Consider the following 22,442-nt stretch of genomic DNA (forward strand, 5'->3'; position numbering starts at 1 on the left):
ATTGAGAACTATAAATTAGTCAGAAATGAAAGATTAAAAAGTGGTGGGCCCTTGGTATGATATCCATCTGGAAGCATATATAATTTTATTACATGTATAGTTGAAGAGTACAGGTTGTGGTTCTTAATATTTTTATCAAATGACGCTGAACCGTTAGCGAGTTTTGCAATTAGTCGTCTATTTAATTTTAGTTAAGTTGCGCAAATTGTTGACAATGACAGTATTATGCTTAGTTATCCTTGTGCTGTTTAGTCAGTATTCTATAGTTTACAAATTTTATATCATTATTCAGAATAAAGAAAAGGGCCACATGGTTTTGCGGGCAATGTAATAAATTACTAAGTTTCTATATGTAAACGACTTGAATTCTATACAGATAAAATAGGCCTCCAATGCAACCTCAAAATGTAGTAAAATCTATGTAATAAAAGTAATAAGACTAGCAGAAAGCGTTTAATTTGAAAAACTGAAGTTACATATAAAATTAAATATTAATATGGCTTACCTTAGAAAGATATTGTTGTAGTTATACTTTTCCTAAACAGCGTCATAAATTAATTTGATAATTTTTCACATTCTGTCAACACTTATATACAATTCATAATAGAAATATTGCATATATTATGGTCAATAATACTTTTAGTTGCACATTGGAAAGTACATACATCGTTATCGTTGAACTGATAACATTTCTAATTTGTAAGGAAACGCTTGAAAGTTTGTAGAAGAAAAAAGATTATTTACTGATTCATATTTTCAACTGATTATTTTTCCTGATTCACATTTTCAATTTTTTGTTTAGTTCGTATTGTTTACTAAGAATATAGTAGCTTACTCTAAAAGATATTTTATTGTAGATCTAGTTTATTAAACAGAATAATTTGTTGCATAGTTCGCATTGTTTACTAAGAATATTGTAGCTTACTATAAAAAATATTTTTTAGTGAATCTAGCTGGTTAAACAGTATAATTAATTTTATAGTTCGTATTGCTTACTTGTAGCAATACGAACTTATATTGTAGCTTACATTAAACGATATTTTTTAGCGAATCTAACTGATAAAGTGGGAAAATTTATTGTACAGCTCATTGTTTATTAAGAATATAGTAGCTTCCTATAAAAAATATTTTATAGTAGATATACTTTATTAAACAAAGGACTGTATTGCGTATTTCGTATTGCCTATTGGAAAGGATATTTTAGCTTATTATAAGAAATATTTTGTGGTGAAATAAGTTGACTAAACAGAGCTAAATACTAAGCATTAGATAACAAATAAAAATCAAAAATAAATTAAGAAAAGACTACCAGAGAACTATAAACCCAAAAATCACATCAGAAGTGAACTGATTAATCAAAAGCATACAAAAACAAATCATTGAATATGAAAATAAAGAACGAGACGAGAATGTCCAAAGTTTAACAACCCAGGATAACTCGGCCTGGAAAATGGTTAAGTCTCTAAAAACTACGTAGACAACTAATATGCCATTACGAGGTGCAAATGGGAAAACTTACTAAGATAGGCAGAGATTTTTGCTGATAGAATTGAAAATCAATTTCACTAAATAAATATCCCAGTGACATTTTTTCAGATATGAAAATTAAAGAAGAATACGATAATTTTATCCAAATCAAAAATCTCATAATCATTATCGAAGAAACCACACCAGAAAAAAATCAACTCAATTGCAAAAGTTTTCAAAAACAATAAAGCACCTGGCCAAGATAGAATAGCGAAAATCATGATCAAAATATTACCTCTAAATACATTAAAACTTAGTACAATAATTAACTCTAGCTTTAAATACAACTACTTCCCACACGATTGGAAACATGCCCAAGTGGTACTTTTCCCAAAACCCGGAGAAAACCACCTGAATCCTGAAAATTATTAGGCCGATCAGCCTACTTACTGCCTTCTCGAAAATATTCGAAAAAATTTTTTAAAGATACTTAAAACTTTTCTCAGCTTCCTGCCAAATAAACAATTTGGATTCCGTGAAGATTTATCAACTACATTACGCATAATTGAAAGTATATCCCAAAATTTCTATCGAAAAGAGACCACAGCCTAACTGATGCTGGACGTGGCCAAAGCCTTTGACCGCGTTTGGCATCAGGGGCTAATTTATAAGCTTATAAAAATAAAATACCTGAAGACCTCATTTTAGTTCTAAATAGTTACCTCACTAATAGATCGTTTTGTATTAAAGTAAATAATGCAATATCTAGAACTAGAGATATAAAAGTTGGAGTCCCGCAGGGGTCCATTTTAGAACCAATTTAATTTCAATATACTTCGCTGATTTTCCAAAATTTTCATTAAGCAAAAATGTAACTACTGCATTTTATACTGATGATACAGCTATTCTAAGCAAATCAATATCATCTTTTAAAACTGTACAAAACATCAACAAACAAATACTAACAATAGAAAATTGGCGTTCCACGTGGAAAGCCACTATAAATGCAACAAAATCATCCCTAATCACAATTAAAAGAAACTTCAAAAAGAAAAAAAAAAAAACAGATCCCTGATGTACATTTATTCGGCGAAAAAGTCCCAAATGTCAACAAAGCAAAATTTCTAGGAGTGACAATTACTAAAGACCTTAAATGGAATGCTTCAAATATTAAGAATATTATAGGAAAAGCGGAAGGTGCTCTTTCCAAGCCCTAAACCCTTTTCTTGGGAAAAATTCTAAATTAAATTTAAAAACTAAACATACACTTTACTTACAGTGCATTAGGCCAATAATAAGCTACGCTGCACTTGACTGGAACGCAATCACCAAAACTCAAAGGAAAAATTGCTTACCATAGAGAATAAAATGTTTAGAAAAATCACAGGGGCTCCATGGTTTATTAATATAAGTGGCCTTAGGAAAGATTTTGATATGGATAACATCAGTGGACATATTGCCAAGACGAGGGCTTCTTTCTCTAAAAAATCACTAAATTGTAATACTAAATCACTAAATCGATTATAAAAATAGCTTTAATTTTAATCTTATAAGCAATAACCCCAAATATAGCCCGGTGACAGCGCCCTTCCTGACAGACGGGGTACTCTAAAAAAATTGTAAATAGTGTATATTATTTTCTTTCTCATTGTAAATAATCTTGTTTTATTTTTATTATCATCTTTTTTAATTTAGTTACATAATCAGGATTGTTCCTGGGTAGCAACCTGTGGAAGCCGTGGGAGAAGCTGGTCCCCAAGACATATGGCATCCCCCCCCCCCACTAATTATTTCAATTTACTCAATCAGAGTCGTGATGACTCAGGGGATAGAACGTTCGCCTTCCAATGAGGTGACCCGGGTTCGAATCCATCGTTTGATCGATACGGCTTGCACCAACCACAGTGCTGAAGTGAAATATCCTCAGGGGTAAACGGAACATGGATTCTTGCGGTCAGACTAACCGTGGGAGGTCCTCGGGGTCTTCCTCTCCATGTAACGCAAATTCGGGTTAATTCTTTCAAAGGTCCTCCACGAAGGCAAATTTCTCTTAATACTTGATCCATGAATTCCCTTGTCTTCTGGATTAGGTTCAAAATTACAAGGCTATAGAGTTAATGCTTAGTAGTCGTAAACTCAAAATTTGGGTCGACTGTGCAACGACGGTTATAAAATAATATAAAATTTACTCAATCAGACGAATGAGTTAAGCCCCTTAAACGGACTGGCACTCAAATAAATATGTCCTATAGGTAAATTTCCTTTTCTCGAGTTCTAGAATCTCCACTTTTCCTACAAAATGAAGGTGCACCAACTTCTGTATTGTAGGGAATAATCTTCGCAATAGGTAACTTTTCCATACATTTTAGAGATTTCCATACAAATCATTTCCATACATTTTGCGATTTTAAACTATTATCATAATTTTAGGAATCCAGATTATTTTTATTAGTTTATTAATCTAGGCTAAAAACATTAGCCCTAAGCTTAGAAAAAATCCAACAAGCTATAAAGTCCTGTTAAAAATTTGCCATAAACGTTAAAAATAAACATTAGAATAAAAATAATTGCAACGTTAGAATTTAAAATTTGCTGATTAAAATTCATAAGCTACATTTACTTGGAAAACATTAAACAAAAATATTCCGAAATATTGATTAGTTATTAAAGAATTAAGTAAAATTGTGATTGCATATTTCTTCGTAAGTTAGCATAAGAAAGAAAAATCACTCTTTTGAAGAAAAGGATCTTTAAATAGAAATTCCAATTTTTATTTCAGATTTGGATTTTTCAGAAAAAAAGTACATCAAGTTGATACATGTTTTTTTCTTCATTTGATCTCATAGATGGAGCTGTAAATGACAAAAATGAAAATGACGTAGAAGTTGTTTTAAATTAAGATACTTCGAGAAATTAAAGTCAAAAAATAATAATAATAAATTGTTTAATAAAAAATATGCGTGATAGGTAATTTAAAAAAATATTCAATAATACTAAACTCGTCCTCTACTCCTAGAGAAGGAGTTTGGCATCATTAGGAAGCAATTTTTTATAGTAAGAAACATATGTTTTACTATTATTACTATTATTATTATTCCGGTTCAATGAATATATTTCTAGATATTTAACTTTTGGCGCATCCTAAATCTCAAAAAACTATGAAAGACAATTGCATGAAATTTGGAATATAGAAATTTTACATATTATACTGTTATTTTTCTTTAGAAAATTAAAAATTACTGGGAGGCTCCTCCCCCTGCTCGCTAACGCTCGCCAACCCCCGAGAATTGCTACGTAATCCTATGTGGTTCACGCCGTGAACCATGGCGCTCGCTCGCCAATGAACACAATGTTCTAGCAAAGACATAATATATTATCATCAAAGACATAGTATTTTATCATCAAAGACATAGTATTTTATCATCAAAGACATAGTATTGTATTTATGTAGATGAATTCTACCAATGTTCTTATTGGCTTTTAAAAAAGTATATTAGCTATTTAGATTGTACATGGTGAAAAAATCAAAACATTAGCTAAATAAGAAACATATTAGCAAAATAAATTATCAAATATTGCTTCACTAATATTCTGCATTTTAAAGCGTGAAAATTCAATGTATAAATAAACGCGAAATATAAAAAAATTCAATGCATTCAATACAAACACTTAAACGGTTTTAAGACGTTTAGGTAGCTCCCAGTAGAAAAATATCAATTCAACAGCGGCCTTTTAAAGCATTCTCACTTCAATTAATTAATTAATTCCTAATTGACTTTAAATTAAATATTGTCATGTTTTTAGTGCATGAATCTGAATTGAACAACCTGATAATGCTCACTCTGGTTACTGTTATCTGGTTGCTCACTACGTGCTCTTGCGCGCCGAATCCAATCAATTAAAAATTAAAACTGTTGCCAGCGCGAGAAAAGAAATATCATCGGTTTTATTGATACATACATACGTACGTATTAGCGTTTTATATAATATAGATAGATTGCATGAATTTTGCTCTACAAATTTTATGAAAAAATAGTAAGACGAAAAAATATGTAATTTTAGTGTTAGAGATTTTTATTTAAAGTCAAAGTAAAGTATGGATAATAGTTATTTTACATAAATAATTTATAATTAATTTGAATAAAAAATTTTAAATTATATCAAAAAATTAAAACCTAGATTTTTTTTAACATTTCGTTTTTTCGTTGACATTTGTTTTAAAAATATCATAACATTTTTCAATATTTTTTTTGTATATTAATGTTATCTATAGTATTTGTCACAAGCAAGAAAAAGAATCTAAAATTAAAACTCATTTTTAAAAATATTTTTTTTTAAAATATGTCCCAAGCACTTTAAAAAACCAATTTCCAAATTTTTCAAAATACTGACGAACTTAAAGTAGGAAATTTATTTTGACAAAATTTCTGTGCACAAAACAACCTTTAATTTTTATTCAGTTTATAAACAATACAAAACCATTTACAAACGATAGTCTATAAACAACAATAGTCTATAACAGGTCTATAAACAATACAAAACCATCGATTAACAAATAGATTAACAAATTAATTCATAGGAAAAGCAGGTTTCTTCATAAGAGCTTGATAAAGATTATTTCCTCTGAGGCAATATTTGGAAGTTGCATCACATCGAGTACCGTACGGGCAACAATGTATCATATCAGCACAACACGAAGCAGATGCGTAAGGACAGCATGAGTATGCTCCATTTGGTAGAGGACAGCAAGTAGCTCCGTCCTGGCAGTAATAATAACCTCCTGGGCAGTAAATAATGTCGACTTTGTTGGCAACTTTCACCACTTCGGACTTAATGTTGTCTGCTGGAGGATCCTTAATTAACAATGGGTGTATAAGACCATTTTTGGCATCACATCGGCCTTCATCAAGGTTGCAGACCATATCATGTGGACAACAATGAAGTCCGTCCGAACAGCAAACAGCGTTGGGTTGTGGGCAGCAACCCCATTCTCCAGGGACCGTCGTTTCACAGCAAGTCTGACCTGAAAGCACAAATGAAACAAACTTGAATTTTCATACTAAGTGTTCATAGTTTGCTTTTTACAACTAAATTAAGCACACTGTAAATAAGTAATCGTTTATTCATAGATTTCTGTTCATTTTTAGCAAATTTTACTATTTGTTTTTACTTTTTTTCTCGAAAATAATCAGGCCATTTCTGAACAGTTTATGGAACAATTTTGGTAAAAGTTTGCAAATAGGTACCTCTTTTATTTTTGGTAATATTTCGACGCCGAGATTGGCACCAAAACGTAACACATGTAACAAATTTTTGTTAATTATTTTTTTACATCCCCTTTTAAAACATCTAAAACAATTTAAAGCATTGGTACATTTCGGTTAGCCAAGCGCAAAGAAATTTAACTATTTTTTTATTTTATTTGTTTAAAAAAATAAATAAAATCAAAAAATTTAATAAAAAAAAGAAAGCGGAGGTGTACATTTTTTGGCGACTTTTAGTTTGTGACATCCTAACCAAAAAGTTCCGAAATATTTAGCATTGATGGTAATTTATGAAACAATGCTGTAGTTATGTTTTCAAACATCAGAAGCACAACGCAGGTTGGAGCAGAATTTAACAAAATTTGTCATCAATTTATTAGTCACCCAATTCTACACTCTATCCAAAATTCCATGTGCGTCAAAAAAATTTGAAAAATATTATGCTTATTTTCATTGAGAATTTATGCGTGTGACGTTATTATGACGTCACCAATCACTAAAATTTCTTATAACCATTGACGAAACAGAAGTTTCGCAAATAAATGATAAGTGAAACGACCAAATTTTAAATTAAAAAATTTACCCATTTTTAAATAATATTAAGGTTTGTTTAAAGATTGATTTTCGCAAATGAGATATATCCGACATTACATTTTTGAAAATATATTCATATGTGTACCTTTTACTTTCGGTCAATTTTTAATTTTCTGTTTTCCTTTCAAAAAAAATTTTTTTTTGTCATAAAAAGTTATGAACATTTAGTAAAGCCTTTTAACCATTGGTCAACACTATAACCATTATTAAAGTAATGAAATTTTATAAATACATAAAAGTACAGCATTTATCCATACATGTTGAATACTTATTTATTCCATAGTTTATAAGCGTTTCTCTCGTCAAGTAACGTCAAGTCACGAGAAAAATACCGTAAATTTATGAAAGTTGTATCGAATTTATTCAGAATATTTTAAGAATATTCTGTATAAATATGCAGAGCGTTTTAGACCATATATTAAGACCTTATTTACATGGTGCACCAATTCCACTTATAAAAAAAAAAAAAAAAAAAAACATTTATCCTCTCTTTAATGATCATACAAATAATTTCTATCTTATTTTGAAACTATTACACCTACAGCTAATTTCTGCGACTAGAAGGCACCACAAATCAGACAAGAAAGGGAAATCAATGATTTTAAGCTACCACATCAAAAACAAAAATGGCGTTAATCCCGTATTGAAATAAGGTTTTTCTCTTGGTACCAGATATTATGTACAATTAATTGATTATAACATAATTGTAAGGAATTCATTTTCCTGGTTTTGTTTTTGTTTTTTCGAATCTGGATTAACACTGTTAAAATTTTCATTCTGAAATCACGGTAAAATGACCGACAGCAGTTTGTCCAACCGAAAAACCATAAAGTTTATGGTTAGGAGCAATTTTTTTTTTACCCTTACGATTTTGAAACTGTTTACAAACCGTTATGTTAAAAAAACCGGAAATACAAAACTAAACTGTTTTGTTACCTTTTAAAACTAGCATAATTTCTAATCCATGAAAATGAAACTTAAACGGACATTTAAACTCTGTGGGTGATGCATTTTTTCTACGTGAATGACAACTTCGCAATATAATGGTCCAAGGTCACTAATTGAAAAGTGCAATACACTGGAAACTCTTCATGTAATGAAGGAAAGAAAAAATATTGTAGTATCATCACTGCGATTCGAACCCCTAATCAAATGATAATGAGATTAACCGAGTGGCCCTCTCAGCTAGAATATGTACCTAACTGCACAGAACAAAACGGTTTTATAAGGGAGCCTAGTTTCACAGATAGAATTCTGATTATTTAACCGTAATAGGAAAAAACAACCAATAAACGTTTTTTCTCACAAATAATTTTAATATAATTAATTTTTTATTATCATTTGACTGTTTTGGTTTATTATGGTAAAATAACTAATATAAATTGCTATTTAGCTATTTCTACCGAGAAATTTCTAACGGTGAATACGGTTAATCAATTATACCCATATATGTTTCTAAAGTTTTTTTTTCTCTTCATTCACAGTATATATAGAATAAAAGATTAAAAATAGAATGTTGTAAAATAATAATGTTAGTCTCTATACCTCAAAAAATAATATTAGTCCACTACTGAAATAAGGTCCTTTATGTTATTATATATTATTTACAAATAATAAGACTATTTAAGTATAAATTAATTCAATATCATATGATTGAAGTAATTCATTTTCCTGATAATAGGTATACATAACTAGATATTCACAATATTAATTCATTTGTACACTCAATTTATACACGCAATTTATTCAAACATTTATTTGTTCATATAAAATGTATCTTTTGATGGATAAATGTAATTCAGAAAAGTAATACAGACTTTCGTTTCCATAAAGTAATTTCGTTTACTTTCGACCAGTTTCAAAAAAAAAAAAAAAAAAAAAAAAAAAAAAAAAAACAAATTTAGACAAATGCGTTTTCATTTAATTAGGCACAAACTGTATAGACTGAAATAAAAAGTACACTATATGTTATGTTGATAATACATTGCCAACTAAATGATGATGATAATGTGTACATACTTTCAGAACAAGTACCTGCTGGACAACCTCCTTGTACTGAGTATATAACAGCACAAGCAATAAGAACGACGGCTAAATTCATATTTCTTCCTGAAATAAATCAAGTTTGCATTTACAAACGCTTTAATATATGCAACTATTACAGTACACTAAATATAAAGAAGTAACATTTATTTTTTTTTCTCCTCGGAAACTATTCCAGCTATTTTCAGAGTTTGAATTTTGTTGTAATAAAATATTGTCATTGCTAAAGTGGATAATCTTTAAAGCTTGCAATATAACAAATAGTCTTTCATTGATTATTAAAATAAATATCAGAAAAAATATGTATTTATTGGAAATTATTTTCAGCCAGAAATCATACTTGGGGGAGCTAGTTTTACATATTCTCAAATCTTTTTAGCGAGCAACTAGTTCCAGAGAGGGCAGACACACAATAAATAAAAAACAGCATTAAGGCGCAACTTCCGATCACGTGCTTGACCATAAGCCGTTTGAACCTCATTTTCCGAATTGCAACTACCTTTCAAACGTTGAGGGTCAAAAATTAAAATCTGTCAAAAACAAAAAGGGTTACAAAGAAAAATACTTCATTTAGGCCTAGATTATCGTCTGAATACCTAAGGTTAAAACTGATTCTTTTGGAGTAAAATTACGATCATTAGATCAAAAATTATTCGTGTCGAGATTTTTTTTTTATTAATTTGCCAAATGTATTAATTTTTATGAAAATGCAATGTTTACGAAACCTATCTTTACAGTTGCGTGAAGCGAAGAAATCTAAAATTTAGCTCCAGTTTCATTACCGTGTCACATTAGCATATAAAATTTTATTTGCACACTTTTTGCGTGATCTATAAAAATACTGTAGTTACTGACATTAAAAAATAAATAAATGAATACATCTTAACAGAACTTCAACTGAAGTGGTACTCAAATAATTTCCTTACCACTTCAGCTAAAACCGTTGACTTATAAGAATTTTATGTAAGAGTGACATGGGAGCGTTACATGGAAATGGAATTTCTTCATTGTTGGCTAAAAGGAACTATGCACATGAATAAAACTTAACTGTTGATTTATGGAAAATTTGTATAGAAATTGAATTTTATAATTGCTAACTTACAAGAAACTTTTCAAAGTCACTTGTTGACTTATAAGAACGCTACATGGATGTGGAATTTTTTTTCATTGTTGGCTTATAGGAACTTAACATCGTAATGGAATTTCTTCACTTTTAACTTATAGAATCTTTACATAGAAAATGAAATTTTCAATGTGTAAGAATATAGTGAAATATTTAAACTGCTGTCTTATAGGAACTTTACATAGGGAAGGATAAAATTTTTTGAACTGAAATGTTTTAAATCGAAATTTTATTGAAGTCGAAAAGAATGTTTGCATCGAAATTCTATGCTTTTACTCTCAGGTACAACAAATCAACACTTTTTAAAATATATTTGATAATAAAAAAAAAAATTTATATATTAGGGATCGAGGCTAAACCCATTCAGAACTCCTGATTCTATGTGTAAAAAACTTTATATAGAAGATTAATAATGTTTGAGTAACATTATTCTCATAAATTGCTTTTATACTTACCAATATGCGAAGCCTTTTTGAGCACTTTACCTTTTCAAATATAGCTCTGACATCACCAAATAAATGATTTTTTTTATTTTTTTAACGTTTTATGAGTAACATGTTTAACTGAAGGTCAGAAAGTGTCGAATCCTTTTGTTTATAACGCCGTGATGCACGTCATTGAAACACGCAAGAGTGCTATTGAAACCTTGCAAATTTCACTTCGTCTCCATTTTTCCCACAGTGTGTCTGTTTTTAAGTTGTCCTGCGTTTAATTTGTTAAAATTGTTTAAATGGTTGAAAATGACTCCACTTAATAATTAAAATATGGCTAGAATTGCCATCTATCCAATGGATTTATATTATTAAAAAAATGATTTGATTAATCTTAAACGAGATTTTTTTTTGACATGGTAGTTTGAGTTTTATTATTGTTAATTTATTTCATTTTGAAAAAAGTGTACCACTTCTTTAAACAACTCAAGTTTATTTATTTCACCGTTTCATCATAAAAATTTGGATAAAAATTACATCCGTGTACAAAACTATTGGATTTTTCTAACCGGTAAAATATTATTTTCAATTGATAATTTTTTTGGTTTCGCGAGAATTAAATTTTATTGATTTGCTTAGCTGCAAAAAAAAATGTTTTCGGAACTGCAGATAATTTTGATTATCTCTTTTGAAAGCTTCTTCTTTTTTTCCTAAATTAAATTTATCAGGACAATTTCGTGCAGGAATTTATTCTATTTACGATATTATATAGTGTAAGGAAGTAAAACCATAATTTTATTGTAACTATTAATTTATTATGTTGGTAAAATAAATAATTATTTCAAACTTAACTAGTATTGTGTATATTATTTCATATATTCGAGCTTAGTTGTTATTTCCATGTGTAAATACTTTCTTATGTTTCACCTGTAAAATTCAAGCGAATTGCTTATTTGAATATACATCGAGCTGATAATGCATGGTGAATAAAAAGAAATTTAAAAATAACGTTGAATTTTTATTTTATCCAACTATTCTACTTTGACATAAAATTAAATAATTGCCTAAAATGTAAGCAAAAGAATTAAATACCAAAATTTAAAATAAAAGCCTAAAATATTTTATCAAATTTAGAGTACGGAAATTATTTGAAAATTGTATTTTAAAATTATTTAAATTCATCGTTATTTTTTTAAGTGAAGCGAATAAAAGTTTCTAAATATGAATTAAGGATTATTGATAGGTTCAGGAAAGGACTAATTTTGTCCAATTTTTAAATAAATCAAAGTATTTTCGATTCACTCAAACAATATATTAAATTCTGAAGTTCTGAAAAATTATTAAAAGGGGTACGTAACCTCATATGTCTCTGTCTTTCATCGCAAAAAATGAATGGTTGCACCGGCTTAAGAACAGACGGTAACTAAAAAAGATCTGAACAAAAAATATTTTTTCGTTCGAAAAATTTGTTAGTCATTATAACTCAGACAATTATATAATTATGCTTAAAGCATAACATGCATAATTTGCATAACTATGAATAAAGTGAAATATAAAGTAATAACACTTCCAATGATGCACATAGTATAACACATGTGAACATAATTTCAATATGCAAGTTATTAATGACTCAACTGATTGATATAGTGAAGGTATAGCAATATAGTGAATATAGCAATATAGTGAATGAAGGAAATAATGATCATATAGATAGTAATTATAATGAATAGTGGTGATATAGGTAGATAATGGCTTATGATGATGGCATAAGATGATGGCTTATGACTACTGAAGGATATATTGGGGAGACTATAATGATATGGGGGGTATAGTGATATAGTGAATAAATTAAATAATGATGATATAGATAGTAATTGTAAGGAAAATTGCTGATATAGGCAGATAATAATGAATAATGATAATGGTTTATGACTCAACTGAATGATATCGGGAGGATATTATAGTTATATAGCGAGGATATAGCAATATAGTGAATAAAGTAAATAATGATGATATAGATAGTAGTTACAATGAATAGTGGTGATGTAGATAGATAATAATGATAGATAGATAAGAGATGATAGAATAATATTGTGATGTATGATACAACATACTTACTTTCTGAAAATAGGAGCAAAAAAAATTTTAAAAAATTTTTTCTTTAAATAATAAGTATAGCTTTTGTTTTAATTAACAAAGCATAAATTTCCTATTTCAAAAAATTTCCAAACTATTATGTTACACAATGTCTTACATCTGTGCAGGTAAAATCTTTTTTTCCTCAGTTTGGGAAGTCATATGCTTCTCAGACTGATAAAACATTTTAGCTTGCTGTTCCGAGAAAAGGAAATTTCATTATCAGTCTAGAGATAAAACTAGAGATAAAACACTTTCTTACGCCAATAAAAGTGATAAATTTCAAACATTTATGAAAAGGAAATCTAACTGAAACTTTTGAAAATATGTTTTCTTTATGCGAGATATTTTAAAATTTACCTATTGTTATTATTATCTGATTTGTAACGTTTAACTGATGTTTAGGAAGGAAAATTTATCTTTGTTTAGATCTTTTTTCTCATTTACCGCCTGTTGTTAGGGAGGTGCATCCATCCATTTTTTTACCACAAAGAGGAAGGATATCGGAGGTTTTGCCTCACCTAAACCCTTTTAATAATTTTTCAGAACCTCAGAATTTGAGCTTTGGCCACCTGTTTAGACGCCCCAGGTTCTAATCCTGACAATGGTTGGTCAAATCGTAATCTGTTGCCGGCTCGCTCCGTCCACATTGCTGTCAGAAAATATCCTCCGTAACACCCAGTAAAAAACTCCGAATCAAGTTATGGTAATAAGTACTCACACTCAGGGCTCAGGTACTTTTTACCGCAAAATCCACTTTTACCGGAACATGTTACGAAACAAAAAATTTGATATACCGTAACATTTACAGTAATAATTACGGTAAAATCACTGAATCACTCTAATTAAGTTACTCTAGTTCTTTTTGAGAAAAATCCATCTTTTCTGCCACGTACGGGACAGTTGTTCTATATAATTTAATCTATTCACTTCTTAAACAAGAAATTAATTTGATTTTATAAAGGAAGAGAAAAGAACAAATAGTAACTTGATCTAAGTGTGGCTGATTAACAGGCCAAAATGAAGCTTCATGGTTTACAGTTTATTCTGAAAAAAACTGCCTCAAATGCTCATCCTGAGTCCATCAGAGTAGCAATGTTAAGCACGCTAAAGTCATTCAGCAGAAACAAATGTCTGAACCCTTTGATGCAGGTGAGACACCGGTGTCCCTTTTATATATTTTTTCTGACGCTTTAATTACAGGCAAAAAAACATAAATTTGATGCTTTTTAATCTATCTATAAAAACCGTCTAATAGTTGCTAAACAGAATCTGTTAGATTATCAGAATGATATTTGTAATGAAATATAAAAATCTAAATAAAGTGGTTTGAAAAAACATTTTCATTCATATTCAATAATTTATCAATAATTAATTTTATAAATTAACGAAATTTCAATGATGAATAACTCTTTGATCTAAATTGCAAATAAATGCCGATTTTCAAAATTATTGTTCTGAAGTGAGCCGTGTTTGGAAGATTTTACTTCTAACACATAAAAAGACACTGGTGTTTCATGCTATATTTCCTAACCATAAATTATTAAAATGTTAAATATAATATTTTTCACTTATTTTGACCTAAAATAATACAAAATAATGAAGAAAGTATAAAAAAATATGTTTAATAAATATTCTGAGTTAAACTTCTAAAAACTACTTGAAATTCAATTAATTTGAAATCTTAACTGTTAAATGCTATCTTAATATCCGAGAAAAAGATATCCTTTTTTATATAATTATGTTATGTTCTCACTTTTATATATGTCCTTGTACACGTTATGAGCGTTGAAAAGAATGTGAACAATTGTGTGGTCTAACAATCAATCGAGTTTTTAACATTGTATAAGTCTCAGCAAGAAAATGAATTTTTTGTTACTAAATAATCTTGTGTTGTTGAAAATGATAAGGTTTTATCTTATTAATGCAATATTAGTTTTCGTCTAATGTCCTTCATACAAATTATCATTTTATTACCGATAAGTTTACATAAGTTTACTTTTTTTTTTAATATATCTTATCATTTTACTCTAGCTTGGCGACTTAGCCCATTAATTTGCGTAAATATATGAGTGATTCTTTGAGAACATGATAATTCAGGGGAAAAAATTTCTTCAAATTTAAAGTCTTCAAAATAATCTGAATTTTTTGTATATTTATTTAGTTACATTTATTAATATCTTACAGACAGCAGTGTAGTTTATTGACATTTTCTCAAGAAAAAAAAATAAAATAGAAAGTCACCAAATTTTGAATGCCAGGAAAATGACATATTAGTTTTGATAGAAGTTTAGAAAATAGTCATTTTAAGCTAATAGTAAGTAACTCAACTGAAGAAACTCAAAAAAGACAAAATTGAAAAGTTAATTTTAACTTTTTATGTAAATAAATTCTAAACATAATTATTGTAAATGATTAGAACAAATTAGTTAAATATAATAAAAATGAGAGAGTAACACACACAATGAAATAGTTTTTAATTTTACTACTCTTTAATTTAATTTGCAAAGGAACAGTTAAAACAAAGAAAACAGAAGAAAAAAATGTAAAATTTAATCAATTTTGAAGGTTTTTGAAGTAGCAAAATGCCTGGAAGATATTTGGAAAGAAGCAGACATTTTTGAAATGATGTTATTCTTAGAAATTTTGACAGTATTTTTTCCTGGGGCACTTAGAGTGATTAGCAATCTGTTTTCCAGCACGAATAATAAAGACAACTTCAATATCTTTATGAACGACTTCAACAACTGCTCCAACAATGAAAATGGTAATCTAAAGAATTTTTCTGATTTCAGCATTTGAAATAAATTTTACTTTAAATTAAAAATCAATTCACTTACCTGGAAATCATTCATCTTTGAATCGAACAGCCACCCAACTATTAACTTTAATTGTCTCAAAATCAGCTTCATGCTCAGCTGAATATGATTCATTATCAAAATGAAGAGTTGGTACTGTGGTACGAAAATGTGAGTAGTAGACGAACCAATTTGAAAGTCTCATTTGTAACTACTAAAGTAGTTACAGCTCATTTTATGAAAGAAGAGGCTAGTTAAAATATTTTTTACAGAAGACTAGGTGCATAGTCATAGATCCCTTGAAGGGAAGGATTTTCTTTCCTTCAATGAATTTATTCTGAAGTCTTTGCTTCTTTAATTACTATATTACATTCTTTTTCAACAGCAGAAATGAAAGTTTTCATATCTGGTATGTCTCCATCAAAAGCTACTCTATTTTCAGTAGAACGTTTTGCGACCGCCCCAACACCCTCCGGTGCACCCTTTCCAGTGCCCGGTTCTGTAAAATGTACGAATGATGCATTAGCAGAGATGCCAACTGCTCCGGACACGCCAAAATAATTAAAAAAAACGGTAAATAACTACAAAGTAAATTTTGTAAATATTTTTGCTTTCATTTTAAAAGGTATAGCATGACATAAGTACTATAAAGTGGTGAATTATATAAGCCTACGAATTATTTAGAAATAGTGGTGGATTAAAATCTACTAAATTGAACTTTTTAAACCAAGAATCACAATTGATAAACTACCACTTTAAAATATATATTTGCTGACCGGAGCAAGTTGGCATCTCTGCATTAGGCAAAATGTAAAAACTTTTTTTTAAAAAAAAATTTCTATATTGTGTTAAAAACGGATCACTTACTAAATGTTTTTCCTTTAAGTTTTCTCTCTGAGGAACATTCCTTAAAATCTTCTTTTTATGTGCACAAATAGCACATTAGTCATTATTTAGAGATTCTGATAGAGTTGAAAATGAAGAACTTGTGGCGTTTTCAGCTGGTGTTTCATATAATACTCCTGTGCGTAAAGTAAATTGTGTGTTCTTGAAGCTCCAAAGTGTACTACTTGTGGTTCTGATGCATATTTGATATTAGAGTCTTCACTGAAATCAATGTAAATTAAAATTGATTAAGTGGAAAGTTTTTCTTTTAATTTACTAGGGAATTGAAATTAATGCTTTAATCTGACAATATGATTTGCATGTTCTATAAGTATACTTTTCTTTCTTTGCGATTGGCCTTACAACTGCTTTCTTTTTCTGTTGAGCATGCCTTAAATTTCTTTTAGGTTTTTCTTTTGCAAGGAACTCTAATAATTTTTAATTCTCCCGTTTCTTCTCGTTTTTTTCTCAGTTTATTTTCCCTTGACTGTTTTTGAACCCAATGTTTTAAAATAACCTAGCAAAATTAACTTTATAATAATTTACATCTCAATTTTTTAATTATATTGTTAAAATTTAAAATATTTCAAATCATTTTATTTTACAACTTTATTACATTCTTTAATTTATACACCCAGACAGAGTTTAAGGATTATGACAAAGTTTAATTATACAGTGATGTTTTTAGCTTATCCTTTATATTTCAACTATCTGTGTTTTGAAGAAAAAATTAGTCTATAGTATAAAAAGCCTCTTTGTTTGATGAACCATGAATTGTTTAAATTCATTCTTTTATCCACTGTCAAAAGAATCAAAAATGTTTTTGTTGCTGATATGTACAGAATAAAATTTTATATAATAATCAATCATTAAATAAATAAATAACTTTAATTACAGTCGGACTTCTATATAACGAACTTCCATTTTACGAATTTCTCTATTTTGAGAATTTTTTCGTGGAACCAAGAACATTTTGGAAATTTCTTCGTTAAATAACTTCTAAATAACGAAGTGAATTTTCTATTTAACGAATTTTTTTTTAGATCTACTTTCCCCATTTCCCAAAATATTTGAGAAAATTATTAACTCGTTAACGTATTTTATGGGGGAAATGACCTTGAACTGATTTTCGCATCCCCTTAACTTTTAGAGTAAAATTCCCCTTAGCAGTAAAATTCCTTTCCCTTTTTGTTTGCATTTCATACAGGAAATGCAATCCCACTAGAAAAGGGGGGAAAGGGTCAAATTCCTTGAATAGGAAATGAGCAGAGAAGATAAAAGGAATGGGTCATCAAAGTGTGTGGTCCCTGGTCCCTTATTGAAATGTCCTATTATCTCCACCCCCATTGTTCACTTCCTTTCTAGAAAAACTTTCAACTTTCTCGTTGCTCACTCAGTAGAGCTCCTGTTTTAAGATTGCTGATCAGAGTGCTGCTTGTTGCTTTTCTTACGGCTGCAAAATGTCGAAGCGAAAGTGACTGACTATTAAAGAAAAAAATTACAAGATAAAGGTGCATCAATTGCCATTTTAATTATTTCTAGTATCCATGAATTTAAAACCTATTCTACGTTGTGTAAGTATTTCAAAAGATGATTTTCTATTTAACGAATTTTCCATATAACGAATTTTTTTTCGGGATTTAGCGACTTCGTTAAATAGAGGTCCGACTGTATATACAAGCAAAAGTACAATCTTACATAAACTGGGTATTTGGTTAATATTTGCTTTCCCTCTTTACATTATACTGCTTAAAAATCAGAAAGAAAATTGATAAAAAAAATGTTTGTCATAGTCCTGGCATTCGTAAGCCAGGAAAATGACAGCCAGGTTAATGACAATTTACCATTTTACAGCATTTAACTTTACTTTAATTTAACATTTAGGCCTAAGACCTTTACTTTGTGCAGGAAACAACAGGGTTTCTTGAAGTAACTCAGGTAAATTTATATAGTTAATGTTATTAATGATTTCAAGAAGACATGAAAATGACATCACAGAAACGTACTCACCAAGTAAAATTTTTTGAAATAGATTTTGACTCAGAAATTTGGTTCTTTATACCTGCAATAAGCAACCGAGATAGTGACTGCCCCTATTTTGTGGGTCAAAAATTATAATAAGTTGGAAAAAGGCTTGTTTACTCAGAGGATGTTTTCGTGTCGAATTCCATAACTGAAAATATTGTCTGCACTAATTATTAGAATATTGAAAGTGTTAAAATAATTGAAGTAAAAATTATTTGCCTGGGAAAAAAACTGTTTTATGATGCATAAAAATTTAATCCCGCTATTTGTTATCACTCTGTTTAGCAGTACCAGACTCTAATAAAATCTATGAAATCTACCCTTTTTCAACCAATATTATTTTTGATTTTCTTAAATGGAACCTACATTTGGATCCGAGGTTAGAACATAGTGATTGCTTTGCTCCAACTGTGAAATCAAAATTTAAGAAGTTCTGAATCATGGCACTTTTGTTTCACTCCGAGAAACGCAAAGGTCAGCGAACAAAGAAATTTGACTCGTTGTCAGTCCTAAGCGTTTTTCATAAGTGAGAGAGACCGCGTAATGGAAACTAAAGTCTCCATTCCAGTGCAGCAGCCTTGACGTTAATTTAGAACCAAGCGATTTATTTGTTGTGAAAAGTGAATCGCGAAACAGAGCGAAGTAGTGCTTCCATTTGTCTATTAGCGGCGTGTTTATTTTACTTGATCACTGATTGCAAGGTATGTCTGAGAGCTGTTCTATAGTGCTGGCTGATATCTAACCAGGGACCCTTGTGTCCGTAGCCTGGTGCTCCAACCACTAAAGAAGACGACCCCCAACCAGGATTAATTAATATTTACATAGTGGCCACCGAAGAGCTAAAAATGCCTATACTGACTCTTTTAGACCAGTGGTTCCCAAACTTTTTTAACCCCCTGACCCCTTTTTATAGTCAAAACTTGCCCACGGACCCCCAAGGGAAAAACTGCATATATGTACGGTATAAAAATTAAAAAAAACATTTTGTTGAACTATTTATTGAAACTACATCTTTTGTTTAAAATAAAATAAAAAATTATTGACTTGGATGAACGTGATGAGATTTTAAGAGGTTATTTATGTCAGGCTCAATCTTTGAGAGTACTAATTTCTAATCATTTATTTATTTTATTTTTTATGTGATGAGGTTCATTATGACACTGAAATTGAGCGAACAATATCAACAATATCCTCTTCCCAAGTTTTGTTTATACAGAAAAAGTTTTGCAACAAACGCAGTTTTACGATTTTAGTTTTGATTAAATTTATTGTTCATCTTGTAGTTTCAAATTAGTTTCGTTAAATTTGGCAAATGTATTGAAAATACATTCACTGTAGCTTGTTTTAAGTTAGCCAGAAAACCTCGGTATCTTCCTACTATTGCCGGCTACAGAAATGATATTAGTCAATGGTAAAGATTTTAATTTAGTCAATAGTGTTTCACCTTTCGTATCGCTTTCCAAACATTTAGCAAATAACAATTCTTGGTAAATAAAAATTTTCTTTTGCAAATCTTACATAATTTAAAAGTAAAAGCTTCGTTTCCTGGATAAGTGGACTCGTCAAGCTGTATAGAAAATTCAAATATTTTTAAGTGCTCACATAAAGAATTTTCTACGCACTGAGATATTTTGTCAATCCTTCTTTGTACATTATTATTGCTCCGTGGAATTCTTTTTACAATGTTAAACGCTGGTTTGTGCAACCCGGTGAGTATTAAATAAGTTCTTCAATAGTGTGAGGCTTTCAGGACTTTGCAATCATGTAATATATAGAAACATGCAATCCATCGTCACCTCATTAATGTTGTTGCTATAAGTTGTTGCAGTGACTGCGTTTTCAGATATTTTTCATTGACTGTTTAAAAAATAGTTAAATCTTTATCTTTTTTGTCACTATGGTTTTTAATCAATTGTTCGTTAAGCTTGGAATGTTTCCTTGAATCACTTGTTTTAGTTTTATTACATAGAAGAAACATAAAGTACTATTTCCTGGTAAAGAAATAAAGACTTACTTCAAATGTTCAACACTGTATTTTCGGCGTTTTTCATACTGTTATCTCTTAAAAAGGGAACAAAAGAAATAAGAAAATTTGTAAATCAACTGTTTAATTTGTAACAAACCACTGTTAATAATTATAAGCACCCACCTTTATTTCTAGTTTACTTAGGACGTAAAAATCGGTACTATTTTATTTATCTTAATTTCCATAATAATAAAAACCTATCACAATTTTATTATTTTATATTAAACCTCACCCCCTGACGCTGTTCAAGGACCCCTAAATCAGCTTTTATTTTTCAAGGACCCCCCTGAATGGTACCACTGACCCCTGGGGGTCCATATGGACCACTTTGGGAAACACTGTTTTAGACGATACTATATTAGAAACTATGGTCAAATGATATTTAGCTTATTAAAATTATCTAACTTTAAATCAGACATATTCTCTAGCGAGTACAGTTTATCAAATTTGAAGATGAAAGAAGATGAAAAGAAGAGATTGAACAATGCAGGAAAACTATCAATTGAAGAGCTTTGTAGAAGAATGTAAATAAAATTTTTTTAAAAAAAAGAAAAAAAGATTTATCGGGGGAAAAAGATTTATCGGGGAAAGGTTTTTATTTAGTCTTATCTAAATAGATAACATTAATTTACATTGCTAAATCTATTAATTTCGAAGATATTCAGTGAATGAAGGAGGTAAGTGTCACGATTTGGGAATTTCTCTGTGGGAAGAACAAGGTAAATGCGTTTAGCAACAGATAGTCAACAAACCACCCTAGAAAATCACTCGCTTAGCATCGAATGCTAAGACGTGGAGGAGAAAATGGATAATTTTAAACAGCTGCTTCCATGCACCGAGGAGGAATGTAGATTCAAAATGAAAAAATAGATCTTACATGAGAAGCAATTAATAATAGTCCTGAAAATTTTTAATTTAATAAACACCGAACAAGATTAAAAAATTAAAATCAAAAGTTTTGAAACGATTCAGTTTTTCTTCAACTTTTATTGAAACTAATCATCTTAAGGGTACAAGGGACGTTTAAAAAAATTTTTTTCAATTTTTGAGCTACAATTTTATAATTTACAGCATTTAGTTGTTGCATCTTAAACAGACTAAACATGAAGTTTGGTGATGATTGTTCAATTAGTTTAAAAATAAATTAAATTTTAATTTTTTTAAATACCCAAAAAAGGAAATATTTGAAATGCTACATTTGTTCAGAAAAGCAAAGTAGGAAGTTAATTTTTTTTTACAAGATTTTTATTATATTTCTAAACAAAAGTTGCGATAATTCATAACTTTTAAACAAATTTATTTTTAAAACAATAATGAAATATTAAAAAACACATAATTTTAACTAAAATAGTTACATAAGAATTTTCATTTGTGACTAAATAATTTTTTTTACTCGAGTTAAACCTATAATGCATCGCAACTTTCATTTAGACATGTATAACGAGCAATTTGATGAAATATAATTAAAAACAGATAAAAATTAAAATGTATGGAGCATTTCGAAAACACAAAATTTACCAGAATATTGATTTTGAGAAAAAGCCAGTTTTAAAATTTGCACACAATAATACACTATTTTTTGCTTGAATAATAAATTTTTAATGCGTTAAATATGTGTAAAATACTTATGATTAACCTCATCAGAAATTA

At 29.3% G+C, this 22,442-nt stretch overlaps 1 protein-coding gene across 1 annotated transcript in view; it reads right to left on the reverse strand.

Annotated features, from left to right (window-relative positions):
- The window catches only part of LOC107447843 (progranulin), a 32,427-nt gene that overhangs the window by 3,900 nt on the left and 6,085 nt on the right, over positions 1-22,442 (reverse strand). The window contains exons 2-3 of the mRNA XM_087149499.1: positions 9,345-9,434; positions 6,038-6,490 (exon numbers count right to left, since the gene is read on the reverse strand). Coding sequence (XP_087005625.1) covers positions 6,038-6,490; positions 9,345-9,434 — 543 coding nt within the window. The remainder of the gene's footprint in view (positions 1-6,037; positions 6,491-9,344; positions 9,435-22,442) is intronic.

The sequence above is a fragment of the Parasteatoda tepidariorum genome, chromosome 8, assembly GCF_982258835.1.
Source record: "Parasteatoda tepidariorum strain Cologne lab strain chromosome 8, Ptep-v5.0, whole genome shotgun sequence".
Classification (NCBI taxonomy): Eukaryota; Metazoa; Arthropoda; class Arachnida; order Araneae; family Theridiidae; genus Parasteatoda; species Parasteatoda tepidariorum.